Source organism: Rhinolophus sinicus, chromosome 2, assembly GCF_057876585.1.
Source record: "Rhinolophus sinicus isolate RSI-liver-muscle chromosome 2, RSI-T2T, whole genome shotgun sequence".
NCBI classification, from domain to species: Eukaryota; Metazoa; Chordata; class Mammalia; order Chiroptera; family Rhinolophidae; genus Rhinolophus; species Rhinolophus sinicus.
The window spans coordinates 165966012-165980150 of record NC_142502.1 but is presented as its reverse complement, the minus strand read 5'-3'; the positions used below and the strand labels follow the sequence as shown (position 1 = coordinate 165980150).

The 14139-nt window shown below is 45.2% G+C and overlaps 1 protein-coding gene across 2 annotated transcripts in view; it reads left to right on the top strand.

The window, feature by feature from the left end:
- VIT (vitrin) overlaps positions 1–13572 on the top strand; it is a 99660-nt gene extending 86088 nt beyond the window's left edge. The window contains exons 12-15 of one of the 2 annotated variants that reach the window (XM_019741949.3): positions 4894–4997; positions 7688–7914; positions 9497–10010; positions 12984–13572. In XM_019741949.3, coding sequence (XP_019597508.3) covers positions 4894–4997; positions 7688–7914; positions 9497–10010; positions 12984–13162 — 1024 coding nt within the window. In that variant the 3' untranslated portion in view covers positions 13163–13572. The remainder of the gene's footprint in view (positions 1–4893; positions 4998–7687; positions 7915–9496; positions 10011–12983) is intronic. The other variant, XM_088796218.1, reaches the window with a different exon arrangement.
- The last annotated feature ends 567 nt before the right edge of the window (positions 13573–14139 follow it).

Sequence of the window (14139 nt, the reverse complement as noted above, 5' to 3'; positions counted from 1 at the left end):
GCAGATTCCATATTTACAAATCCACCTACTTGCTAAAATTTATTTGCAACTCCAAAATCAATTACTCATGGCACATTTGCAGTCATTTGTCAACATGCACAGAGGGGGGAATTTTTGAGTCACTTAACACACACACATACATTCCCAGCTGAGGTCAAACAAAGCAGTGCCCTGCTTTCCTGTTGCAGCTTGCATACTGTAAACAAGTGCCCTTCTCACAGTCTGTTTAGTGCCACATGTTTCGTATGTTTGTGCTTTTTGTCGGTGATTTCACTATTTAAAACGGTCCCGAATGAAATGGGTGATGAGAGTCAAAAGGTAGAAACTTCCAGTTATAAAATAAATAAGTCCTGGGTTTGTAATGTATGGCATGGTGACTCTAGTTAATAATACTGTATTACATAATTGAAAGTTGCTAAGAGAGTGGATCTTCATGGGAACTATGGATGGTGATGGATGTTAATTAACTTATTCTGGTAATCATTTCACAATATATACAGGTATCAGATCACTATGTTGTACACCTACACCTAATACAATGTTACATGTTAAATACGTCTCAATTTTTAAAAATAAACAAATAAAATGCCCAACCACCCCCACCACACACCCCCCCACCCCAGTGTACAGTTGAAATGCAGTCTAGTGTTCTAAGGGCAAGAAGGTTGTGATATGCTGATGGAGAAAATACAAATGTCAGGTAAGTTTCCTTTAAGCATGCGTTACCATGCTGTTGGTTGTGAGTTCAATGTTAATGAATCAATAATTGGACACATTAAAAAAAAGACAGGATATATGCTGATCTGTATATGAGTCTGCTCTGGAAAATGCTAAAGTAACATCTATAGTACACATTAACAGTATGGAAAAGTTACTGAACTCATGAATTCATGAAATGACAGCTGATTTCTTAAAAAAAAAAAAAAAAAAAAAGCGTAGTGGATAGCATTGTGAGGCTGAAAGCCAAAGCAATTTATGGTAACATTACCCAGGATCAGGAAAATGTTAAGTCCTTCTCAGCTAGTGTTTTATTATACAGAAATATGGTGTATAATTAATTATTTATAAGAAACATATTAAACTAGGTATCTTCAAACAGAAATATACATAAATCAAGTTTATGTATTGATCTATTGATGTGTTGTGACCAGAGGCCCACAGGAACCTAACCCCGTGGTTCCTCTAGGAGCAATGGCTCAGTGTTTGCTAATCTGATGTTTGTGGTGACTTTAAAGAGTTACCAAAAATAGCAGAGACTCCACTGTTTATGTAGTATGAGAAAGAGACAGGTAATCAACGATCGTTCTACAAAGCGATTAACCTGAAGACAGCCTCCTGCACAGGTTCTGGGGGAACACCATGGAGGTGACAAGGTGACTCATTTCCACATTTAATACCTTTTTTCTGTCAATATTTTCTAAACAAAATTTTATATTTTTTGCCTTTTAAATTATTTGTCCATGAGCAACATGTAATTTATGATTAGCTATGATTTCTTCACAATCATCAGGAAATCTTGAAAAGTGAGAAAAATCTATCCCACAAATCATTTTCAAGTGTAATGAAAGTTTTATGAGTTAAAAATTTCACAACTAACGAAGTATATGTGATGTTATGTTTGGTAGACAGTTACATATTTATGATTGTCAGGGTCAGTTTTTTGTGTATTTTTTTTTTTTATATAGCCAATGTTATTTTGTTTGTTTGTTTGTTTCAACTTTTTTTAGGCCCTGAGAAAGTTCATATTCCTTGGTCACCAAGGAAAGATCCAGACTTTAGGGACCCTGAAACTTATGCAATTTAGGGGCTTCTTAAAGAAAAATAACATAAAGTTACAAATACAAAATCAGGCCCTTTAAAAGAGACATCATTGTTTTCCTGGTGAATCTGCCTCTGTTAGGGACTTAGAGCCTGTTGGATAAAACAAACTCTGCAGAGCCCACTGTGGGTACAGGAAGACCAGGGAGGAAACTATAACATTAGTTCAAGAAATAGAAGAGGAAAGTCCAAACTCCAGGATAGAAAGGATGGGAGAGATGCAAGACATATTTAAGAGGTTGGTCTGACAGGATATAGCATTTGATGAAGAAGGTGTCAAAGGGTGTCAAGAATGCATACTGACAATGAGTGATAATTTAATGAGTCAGACAAGGAACTACAGAAGGGAATATGAGTGGTTGGATGGAGCAGGTTTGGAAGATAAATGACTTTCATTTTAGAAATTTCAAACCTGAGGTGTCTGTGAACCACCCCCAGGTACCACAGGGTGCATTCCAGATGGAGATGTATGGATGTCATTGTTTGTATATATCTGGGATTCAAGAGAGAGGACCGACCAGTATCCCAGTATGCACAGGACAGCTTTGGCATGTGATTGGTCACTGAAGTTGATGCTCTCTCCTAGGGAAGTGCATCAATTAAGGAGGGATGCATGATGGAGATGCACCCTGGGGAACATCAGCTTTTAGAGGTAGAGATGGACAGAAAAAGAGAGAAGAAAGAGTACCTGCAAGTGCCACACACTGCGAGGTGTTGTGGGTTAGAGAAAGCTGAGTCAGGCACAAAGGTTGTCGGCTGGGGTCAGGAAGACAGGTAGCTGGAGCGTGGAGGGTGGGCATAATGTGGGGTTTCCAGATGAGGGAATTGATGAGCACAAGCACAAAGCTAGAAAACCAGTAAATGAGCAGCTCATTCTGAGTCTAGTTACTGAGAGAAAGAGAGCGCGAGAAACAGTATGAATATGACAGGCTGGAATTGAATTATGGATGGGCTTTGAAAGCCAAAATATGAAGTTTAACAGTGGCAGCCTCTGATGATTTTTGAGCAGAGGAATTTTACAGTCAGGGCTGAATATGAGGATGGGTTCTCTAGCAGATTTACATACTACTGGCATCACAGAGACCAACATCGAGACACTTGTAGAACTAGCCATAAGAAGTAAGGGGGCCTGGACTCAGAGAGTTGCCATAGAAATACAGAGGAGGGAATAAAAGTGAGTGATGGTTTATAGAGGAACTTATGGGACTTGACTGACAGGTACTGATAATGGGTTCTATGAGTGAGCAAGTAAAGATAGAGTCCAGGTTTTGAGCCTCGATGGCTAGGAGGCAAGTAAAACATTTACTCAAATTGGTCTGTAAGCATGTAAACCTGCAAGCCCTTGTGCCCAGAGGGAAAGAAGAATACGACTGTGAAAGTGACAGAGCCATGTCACTGTGACAGCTCCTCCCTGTCACCTGCAGGTGGGTTGTGTTCCCCCAGCCTCAGTTCATGAGGCTTCACACTGTAGGTTGGTAGGAAGGACAAGCCCGCTGAATGCCCACATTTCTCTATTAGAGTTTGCTTTCTTCGTGTTTGCTTGTTTTTGTTTAATCCTAAACTAGAACTTGGTTTTCATCTGTTGGCATTTCACCTGGTTGGGTTTTGCCCCAACATCCACCTTGGTTGAGCTTGTTTTAAACTTTTCTTTGTCTTCCCTGAAGGTAGCTGCTCTGGTTTTGTCTAAGAACAGCCCATGCCTCTATATTCATTAATACAATGGAAGACAGAGGGGCAACTTTCCAGTCTCTTTATGAGTTCTCCTTTGATGTAGATCAACTTGAGATAGCTAAGAAGGTCAGAAAATAGGGACAGAGCAAGGGAGGGAGGGAGTGGGCCAGACAATGTTTCCTCTCAGGTCCTGGGAACTGTCTCCTGGATGACATCACTGCCAGGTCCTCCAAGGGATTTGCTAGGACTCCACTGTAGCTGTCCTTGGAATTCCCACCTGAAATTGCCTAAAGCTGCTTCTTCCTGGAATCACTCCTGGTATTTGTGGGAAGGCTGCTCTTAGAAGTCTCCTTCTCTCTCTCCTTGGGGATGTATGAATAGTAACCTGCAGCCAGGACCAGCCACATAATTTACAGGAACGCTTATTCAGAAATTATTAAGAATTTCAAGATGGCAGCATCAGAGCATTGAACCAAAGGCAGGCTCTTCTGGAGTATGGGGGCCCCGTGTGACCAGAGAGGTCACACTCCCACAAAGCCCTGCCAATGGCTGAGTGTCAGCACTTCATGAGACGGGATTTTACTGCACTGCCGCACATCCTGGCTGTGGGCTCACACACCCACCTGACAGCACCCTCATCCCACGCTGCACACCTTCCACCTGCTCATGACAGGTTTTCCACACCCTCTGCTCAGCTGCTTCTGAGCCCGTTCGCACGATTTCTCCAAGGAAACTCCTCTCTAGAGAAGGATTCTCATTCTGTTTCTCCACTTAATTCACTCTAGCTCTTCTCGTGCAAATCTTTTTCAGGCATCAATTAAATAGATGTTGGCCTTCTGGTGAGATTTAAATATCCTCACCCTGTCACTGGAGCCACAAAATGAAAACGATGAAGGGATGTCTTTTGCTGGACACCACTGTTGCAGTTCCAGTGTGAAGGGTAACCCAGCGAGTGGCTAACAGTTGAGATTTTCTTCTTGGAGAGGAGAGTCTGGGGCAGCCTGGGGACATCCTTATATTTGTAAAATCCCACTTGAGAACAGTCCTGCTCTTTAGTACATGAATGTTATGATCTTTGTTTTTACCTAGATGAGGAAACTGAAGTCCAGAGAAGTTAAATGACTTCTCAAGGTCACACATCTAGGAAACGGCACAGTCAAAACTAGAACCCACTCTTTCTGAGGCCTGAACCAGCCCGTTTTCCTCTACACACATTGTGGAGTATCCCAGTCCTCCCCTCTCACCACTACTTCTATCTACAGTGCGGCATTTTATAAACCAAAGCCTAAGGCTTTGAAGCAGCTTCTATCTTACGTGTATACAAAAGAATTGGCTATGACTTCTGCTTTCCTCCAAAGGTAATGACTTCCCACCTAATTTTTATTTCCTCTTCTAATTCTTCAGAGACAACCCTGCTACCCAGTTTAACCTCAAGACTCATATGAATTCCCGAGATCTGAAGGCAGCCATAGAGAAAATTACCCAGAGAGGAGGGCTGTCTAATGTAGGTATGTGATCAGTTGGATTCAGATCATTCTATCTTGCTACCGTGGTTCTCTTTCTAAGTGATTGTCTTCTAATGTTGTATACAGGAAGAGGAAAAAAAAATAATAATAATCCATCAAGAAATGACTCATAAAATATCTGTATCTTTTCTAAAGAATTGTCATGGATTCAGGGGGCAAGAATCATTACCACACATAGGCGGGAGAGTTCCAGCATGCATGGTTCTTCAGGGAAGCAGCTTTCTTCAGGACAAGCAGGACTGCTATTGTTACTGTTTCCTGATTGGTTGATAATCATCAACTATTTAACATCAAATTTCATAACCAGTTCCATTCAGGAAGCTTCACAGTGCCCCTTGGGAATCTTGGTCTAACCAGCTCCTGTCATAGTGAAGACTGTACAAGGAGACACAGGTTCTTTGCTTTGAGCTGAGTCTCTAATGATGTCTGAGCTTTGGGGGAAGGTGAGGTACCAGAAGTCCAAGGTGTAGTCCTCAGTGAGGCAGGTCCAGAAACTCCATTTTATTAGTTCACTCAGAGGTGACTAGGCATTAGGAAAGCATTTCAGGCTAAGCAAGCTCAAAGGCTCTCCATGAGCCATGCCACTGTATTAATTTATAAATGGTATCTGGCTTTGGGTGCATAGGGAGGGTTGACTGTCTACTTCCCAGGGAACCTGTTCCTACCACCAGAGTCCAAGGAAATGGAGAAGTGAGTCACAGTTACTTAGCACGGAGCAGACGCAGGAAAACAAACTCTAGCCTGAGTTTTCAAAGATGGCTTCTAAAGGCTTCCTGCAGACCCAGGACCTCCAAGTACCCGCCGCTTCCAAGATCAGGAAATCATGTTCTCAATTCTGCCACCACAATCTCTTCAGGAATCTGCTTCAGGCAAGACCAGGAAGCTTCTGATACAGCTGCCAGCTCTAAAACCACGCCAAGCCTGTACCATTCACACCCACAAAACAAACAAATGTTCTGCACCTTACCTCAACACCAACAAAACTAGTGACCAAACATGGGTACCTCCGCTAAGCTTGCCCCAGAGAAGTAAAACTCTACCTACTTGTCAGCAGAAACAGCAGAATCAAAAGTACAGTCTCTGCCTCACATTCATCTTCTAAATCTCATGTGTATGCATCAATTCATGAAGCTAAAACAAATCCAGAATGGTGGCGATGAGGGTGTCTCAACAATGTAGTTTTCAGAATTCTAGCCTCTGCTTTCAACACATGCCGAAAGGTAGATGGAATGTGTGTCGAGCACTAATTGACCATGACCTCCAAATAAGATGGAGAGAGGTCAAGGTGATCGTCTATGGCTCCTTGTACTCAGTCTGCAGGCATCTAACGCTAAGCAAGAGGGGGCTGCTGGATGCCTTGGACCTTGGGGGTAATTATGCCTTGGCTTTGAAAGCAGCTCTCCGCAGCCAAGGTTTTCCCTTAGCAACTCTGTTCTACACAGCCAGTTCATGTGGTGTCTCCAAGACATTTATCCAGCAACTGCATGTGTAACCATTTGATCCTTTGACAGGTAAGATTATACTAGCCAGGGAGCCAGGATGCTGGCCCAAACCAGCAAAGCATTGAGTGTAATGACATTTATCCTAAAGTCTTAAGAAGGTTGTTCTTAACTTTTATTTAGATTGAGAACCTCCTGAAAGTTATGACCCTTCTACCCAATTAAACACTTAAACACACAAAACATGGTGTAATTTCAGGGAATTTATGGACACACACACACCCCACACCCCACGGGTCCACAGTACCCAGATTAAGAGCTCTGCCTTACAATGTGCGGTTATGCTGACTATAGGGTGACCAGTCATCCCAGTTTGTCCAGGAGCATATGGGCCTTCCGATGCTAAAACTGGGGAAGTCCTGGCAAACTGACACAGTTGGTCACCCCAGGTGACTCAATACATTCCCTGAGACCCTTAGGGACGGTGTGAAATATGTTCTTGGGAAAGGCGTGCTGGAGGCTCATTAAACCTCACAACCATGGCTCTCAGTTGTGGCATATTATTGCCATGGAGATCTAGGCCCAGAGATGTGGAGTGATCTACCTGAGCAACACAGCCAGTGGGCGGCACAGCCAGGGCTGAAACAGTCTCTCAGCTCTTAGTGGGTGCAGTGCTTCCCTGGCCAGCCAAACCTGTGCCCCTGGTATGGAACTGACCAAAAGATACCAGTGAACCCAGAATACAGCCCTCCATACCAAGCAGCTCCTGGAACACCGAGCTCCCCCCAAGTTGCAGGAGGCCAAGCTGAGGCTCCTATCACTTACTCAAGGCTGACTTCTCCCACCTCCTGCTCTCAGAGACAGTATGGGGTCAGCTTAGGGGCTTGGTGGGGTTCTGGCAGCAAGAAGGGAAGGGACCCTTTTGTTTCCATGGAAGTCATTCTCACCTGCTTGCTGGTCCCTAACACTTGTTTTTAAAGATGAAAAAATGAGAAGTTAAGGGCTTAAAGTGAAACTGGCGAGGGAAATGGATAGTGGTGATGGTTGCACAACATTGTGAATGTATTTAATACCATTGAATTGTACACTTAAAAGTAGTTAATGTGGTAAACAAACAAAGAAACAAGGGAGGGAATGAAATTGTGTTTCTGGACCTCTTCTTGCTTCTGTGATCTATTCCTATCATTATAATTGGCATAATCACTTTGAACATGAGTTTTCTTTTTCTCCCAGGCCGGGCCATCTCTTCTGTGACCAAGAACTTCTTTTCCAAAGCCAATGGAAACAGAGGTGGGGCTCCCAACGTGGCCGTGGTGATGGTGGACGGCTGGCCCACGGACAAGGTGGAGGAGGCTTCCAGGCTCGCAAGAGAGTCAGGAATCAACATTTTCTTCATCACCATTGAAGGTGCCATTGAAACTGAGAAGCAGTACGTGATAGAGCCCAACTTTGCAAACAAGGTATGGAACTGCACGGAGACCCACCCAACATAAGGATCCCCTGCACTTTGCAAAGTTGTAACAGCCATCCAGGCAAGTTTCTCATTCCTTCAAATGGGTGTGAAGCTCACTTCTAGGCAAGAGGACCTCCAGTGAGGGACTTGTACATCTGGAACCTGGAATTAGCCTCTCAAAGCAAAACCCCATAGGCACCTGGTGAACTAAGGCCAGTACCAGCACCTGGGAGGAGCAGTGCCCCAGGGTCTCACACAGAGGCTCTGCCGGGCTCCTCTCACAGCACAAGAGACCTCAACTAGGTCGCTCAGTGAGCCTTCACGGGAGCCTGCACATGGGCACACATACACTCGCTCACACGTGTGCGTGTATGCACACACAGTGCACATTAACCAATCTGACAAACAAGGAGACGGTAGTATTGAACCAGGTCAGGGAGCTCATGTTCTCAAACACTGCTCCTAGCCACCTACTGTGACCCCCCCACGCAGGGCCTATGCCCCAGCCACTAGTGTCCTGGCCACGCCCAGTACCACGGCTGTCTCCATCATGACTTTCCTAAGGCTGCCTCGTGGGAATCTCTCCACTCCACCCATCAGCTAGAATTCAGCTCAGACTCAACACACATCTCAAATGTCACCTGTCCATGGAAAGTCCTTTATAAACCAATTCCAGAATATTTCCAAGGACATTTTAAAGTCATGTCTTGTTTTAAAATAATTTTTTAATTATACAAGTTCATCTGGAGTCATCAGGTCTGCGATTCTCTCTGAGACCCCAGGAGAGACAGCAGCAAGGAGGAAATGAGGAAATGTTCCACTTTCGGGACACTACTTGGTCCCTTCCAGGAGAACACCAACCAGGTAGCTCGGTGTTTATTTGCAGCTGCCTTACATTTTTTTCTGGAACAAGCTTGGGCACAAGTAAATAAATATTCCTATTTGCCCAGAGGCAGCGTTGTCTGGAGGACAGTGCCTGGGTTTTAAAGGCAGAGAGAGCTATGTTCCAGTCTCAGGGACTCAGGGATGTCCCTTCCCAGCTGGCCCGCAGTTCATTCCTTCATGACAGGGGGTTATAATTCCAATTTGTAGGATGAGGGTGGGGTTTTAAATGAGAGAATCTCTCTACAAGATTACTGGGTACAGGGATGCTCTGGAAACATTTCTGTAGCTATTTCTTGTGTGCGTCTTGTTTTCCCAATCAGAACAAAAGCTTTCTTTAATCCTCTCACACGCTGGTGCCCACCAGTGCCAATCGGATAATGGTTGGCTGCCAGCCCAAATGAACTGAGGAATCTACAGAGGCATACATATGAAGCTGTAACTGGGGCTTCACCTCTCCCTTTGGATTTGCTTCATGGATGGTTCTCCACTAAACAGAGACTCCGCTGAGGGAGTCAGAGTGAATCCAGGTGAGGGGTTTCTGCCCCAGCGAGTGCCTCACTGGGTGAGCTGAGATGGAGAAAGTGCTTTAGGAGAACTAACTACTGCAGAAAACAAGAGCCGTTTGCTTCTTCAACCTGGTCAAGGGTAATGGTGACCGACTGAATTTAACCCCTGACCCTGGTGTGTGTCTCTCCGTTTTCCAGGCCGTGTGCCGGACCAACGGCTTCTACTCGCTCAGCGTGCAGAGCTGGTTCAGCCTCCACAAGAGCGTGCAGCCGCTGGTAAAGCGGGTCTGTGACACGGAGCGACTGGCCTGCAGCAAAACCTGCTTCAACTCCGCCGACATCGGTTTTGTGATTGACGGCTCCAGCAGCGTGGGAACCGGCAACTTCCGCACAGTGCTCCAGTTTGTGGCCAACCTCAGCAAAGAGTTTGAGATTTCAGACACGGACACGCGCATCGGGGCTGTGCAGTACACCTACGAGCAGCGGCTGGAGTTTGGGTTCGAGGAGTACAGCACCAAGCCAGACATCCTCAATGCCATCAAGAGAGTGGGCTACTGGAGTGGGGGGACCAGCACGGGGGCCGCCATCAACTACGCGCTGGAACAGCTTTTCAAGAAGTCCAAGCCCAACAAGAGGAAGTTAATGATCCTTATCACCGACGGGAGGTCCTATGATGACATCCGAGTACCGGCCATGGCCGCCCATCACAAGGGTAAGCTGGTCTTACTGACCCCGTCTGGCCGTGAGCTTCCCCTTGGTGGGCCACTGGGAGGAGGAAGGGACTGTCTTTTATAGGCATTGGTTTTGTCTACCCCTTAAAAGAATGTTCAAAACCACAAGGAGAGTATGAGGGTGTAATTGAACACTGCAGGCCCCTCTGAGCAACAAAGAAGGAACAAGGCAGGGAGCACAAGGCAGGTAGTTTCCAGTGTCGTGACAAACCCAAGGCCTGTGGACGCAGGGGACATCAAACCTCCTTTACCTCCTACAGCCTGCGTCATTCATTGCTCAGGAAGGTGTGGCACATTAAAAAGGAATTGGACTCATTATTTTAATCTCCAGTGAAGACCACCAACTTATGTTAGAAATTTGAAGAAAACTAATGGTTTAAAAGAAAAATACTATTTTTGTAAGCAACTGCTAACCAGATGTTGGGGGCTTGGAGGAGACCTCAAAGAAATTTTCATTTAAAACATTTAAAGAGATATTTCCATATATAAAAATTTGTAAGAGGGCAACAGAAAGTTTAAAACCATGAAAAAAGAACAATATATTTTTGTAAATGTTTAGAACATCAGCCACATTCAATGCCTCGTTCATGGAATCTATGTATAATCATTGTTTTGAAAAGTGTCAGAAAATATCATGAAAGTACAAACAACCTGAAGAAAACCCCAAACGATACTTATAATAGTAATGAGGATAATAAAAGTGAACCGAGGGATCAATGAACACCAAAGACCCATAGATAAATACTAGTGAACAAGACTCACTCAGGGCAAGGGTTGTTTTCTTCCGTTTTCTTTCTTCTTAATTTGGGTTAGTTTGCAGGATTTTCAGTAGTCTTTAAAGCTGCTTTTAATCCTTCTTGAAACAAAGAGGGGTAAAAATAAACAAACAAGCCTTAAAACAAACCAGCAGTTTTGGCTTCTGGAAACCAAAGTAACCAGATACCAGGTTCAGGAAGAGCTTTCACAGAGGTTTGCCCCCGTAGGCCGTACTCGTAATGGTGGGATGGTAGATGGCCTGTGTGCCAGCAGTCACAATGTCCCTCTGGCTCATGTCAGTAGAACGAAGATAGTTTAAGGCTCAGAAAAAACCTGCCCAAAGTTCCAAAGTAAGTGGGCAAAGCCAAGGGGGCCAGCTCCTGACTTCCTGCCCAGCGCTCTCCTGCTTTCTCCGAACATCTGACCCCAGCTCATGTTCAGCTCCACTGTCACTTAGTTTTGTAGATGTGCCTCCCTTGGGCCTCACCCAGAGCGTGTCCTTGGGCTTCTCCTCATCAGGAGAAGTGCAGACTGGAGGAGATGTCCCGGGAGATCTCAGGGTTATCAGGAGCAGCTCTAATGAGCGAGGACCAACAGATGCAAATTACATGGAGGCGACGAGCACTGTGTCCGTCAGAACTGCCAATACAAGGTCCTCTCCCACAAGGGTGGATGCAAGGATCTGAAAAACCAAATTTCTAACACTGTTTGCGTTGTCTTTGTTGAGGTGGGAGGAGGGCACCCTTTCCATCTTTGAGCAGAAATGTGGGCTGAGTCAGTCTAAGCTTGTCCCAGTCTGCAGCAAAGCTGTTACTCTGCCACTGCCAGCCTTTTAAAGACCAAAGCTGGATCTTCCGAATATAGGCAATATTCAAAGAAGACAACGGAGAGGTAAGAGAAGAGACTGGCAGCTTAAATGCAGTTAATGAGCCACAGTTAAAAAGCAGTGTAGACCATGTGAGGTGTGGATGGCTCTCCAAGCAGCAGGAAAGACGCTGGAGATGGTGACATGAGCCACTGTGGGTAGTTGGGGGAGAAATGCCTGGGCAGGAAGTCCATCCCCAGGCTCTGCCCTCTGCTCCATGGCCATCTTGCTCACCCCACTCTGGCCAACCTGAAGGTGGCATGGACACAGTAAGGTCATGTACCTGCTGACCCCAACCCAAATCAGGAACCACACACCAGGCCGTCTCCCAGTTTTTCCACTGAGATAGATGTCTCGTCTTTCGATCTGTCCTCTGCTCTCTGGGGCACCTTGCTCCCTGCTGCGGTCCAACCCCTCTAATCCCACTGTACTCTTTCCCATTTGCATCTAGACATCCTCAAGTCTCTCTCTTCCTAAAAAATAAAAATAAAAAATTTCCTTTGGGGCCATGTTCTGCTCCAGTTACTGCCTGCCTTCTTCCCTTTATAGGCACACTTCCGGAAAGGATTAGCTTTACATGCTGTCCCTACATCGTCATTCCCTTTTCACTCTCAACTCACAGCAATTCACTGGGTTTCTTGGGCGTCTACTCCCATGAAACTGCTCTCTCCAAGCTGCCAAGGTGTTGTTGTTGCTTTTCCTAATTCCAATGAGCACTTTTTTGTTTTCACATTTTATGACCTCCCTGCATCATTCAACACTGTTGGCTGCTTCCTCATCTTGAAACTTTTTCTTCATGGCGGTGATGGAGCAAATGCTGGGTGGCTCGCTCTCCAGACCCTTGTGCAAGGGTTCCTGTATTGGGAATGAGCTTGGAGTCTCTGGCTTGTAAAGTCATCCTCAAGCCTAAAATGTTTCAATTCCACTATTTTAGTTAAAAAGACCTTGAACTGACTTCTGATGCATTTAAGACTGAGATTTTGTTTGGCTCGGCACACAGGTAGAGCAGGCTTCTGCCATGTGGTGGTCTGCATGGCACTCAAAGTTTCACGGGTTCCAAAATATCATCCCCTCTGCTGCTCCCCGAAATGAAATTCTTACCATGCATTTGCTCCATTGTGTGTTTTTTCCTCTCAAAAGTCTATACACTTTTCTGAGACCCCAACTATATCAACTCTGTTACATAGCGGATGTGCATGCTTTGGGGCACGTGTCTGATTTTGGATTTTGGGGCATTCAAACACAATAGCCCACAGAGCAACAGGAAGTTCATGATTCATTAGCAGCACCTTTACTTGGGCACATTTGCTTCATGTAAACTTTGTCCCCGCAGGAGTGATCACCTATGCGATAGGTGTTGCCTGGGCTGCACAGGACGAGCTGGAAGTCATCGCCACTCACCCGGCCAAGGACCACGCCTTCTTTGTGGACGAGTTTGACAACCTCTACAGATCTGTCCCCAAGGTCATCCAGAACATTTGTACAGAGTTCAACTCACAGCCTCGGAACTGAATTAAGAGCAGGCAAAAAAGCACCAGCAAATGCTGCTTTCCCGACTGGCTCTGGGACAACACCCAATGCATCCGGGGCAGCAGGGCACGGAGGACTTGGGAAACGAAGTGTTGTTATTCTTTGCCAGTGTGGCTCATCCTTCAAAACTTGGAGCTAGAAAGATGCTCATAATTCTGTAGAATGAGCCAAAGTGATACATCCTTTTGAGGGTGCTGGGGATTTTACCTTTTGACAATTATTTTCAAAATAACTCTTCAGAATAGAGTACAGCACTTATAACAGGCTTAATCAAAGCTTTTGTGAGGTGTTTTTTTTAAAATTTTTAATTCTCATTAGAACTCTGTAACGCTCAACAAGTTTCATGTTTGTCGTGACAATACAGGAGTTGCTTGATTAAATATTTAAAAGGATTACACGTGATCATTCTGACTTGTCGTGGGTAGTGGCCACAGGATTTGTGACAGAGCTACCCTCTGCTCTTCTCATCTCCCAGATCACTTGCTATGCACTCACTACTGGCCCAAGGTGACAACACACCCAAGGGGGCAGCAGCATAGCGACTCCTGATTTACCTCCTTCTCTCTTATCTGAATCACTCTTTCCTGCAGTCTCTAGCTTTAGAAGCAGCTGGGGAACGGCTTTGGAGAACCAAGCAGATCTGGCTTAAAAGTGGTGCATTCGGCTGGTACACACGCTCTCAGCCCGAGCTGCACATTAGAATCACATGGAAACTAAAATGCTGGTTCCCAGGCCCCGTCCCAATACCAGTGAAACCTGAGTCTCTGGGAATGGAACCTGCCGTTAGGATGTTGGTAGAGCTCTCTGGTGATGTCAACGTGCTGCCAGGATTGAGAATTGCTGAGCTACCTCTAAGCAGTCATTGTTACCGATGTTTCCTGGGAGAGTCCCTGTTTATGCCTGTTGTGGGTCCCATCCAGTTTAGCATTTGTCCTGGGTTTTTCATTCATTACCTAGAT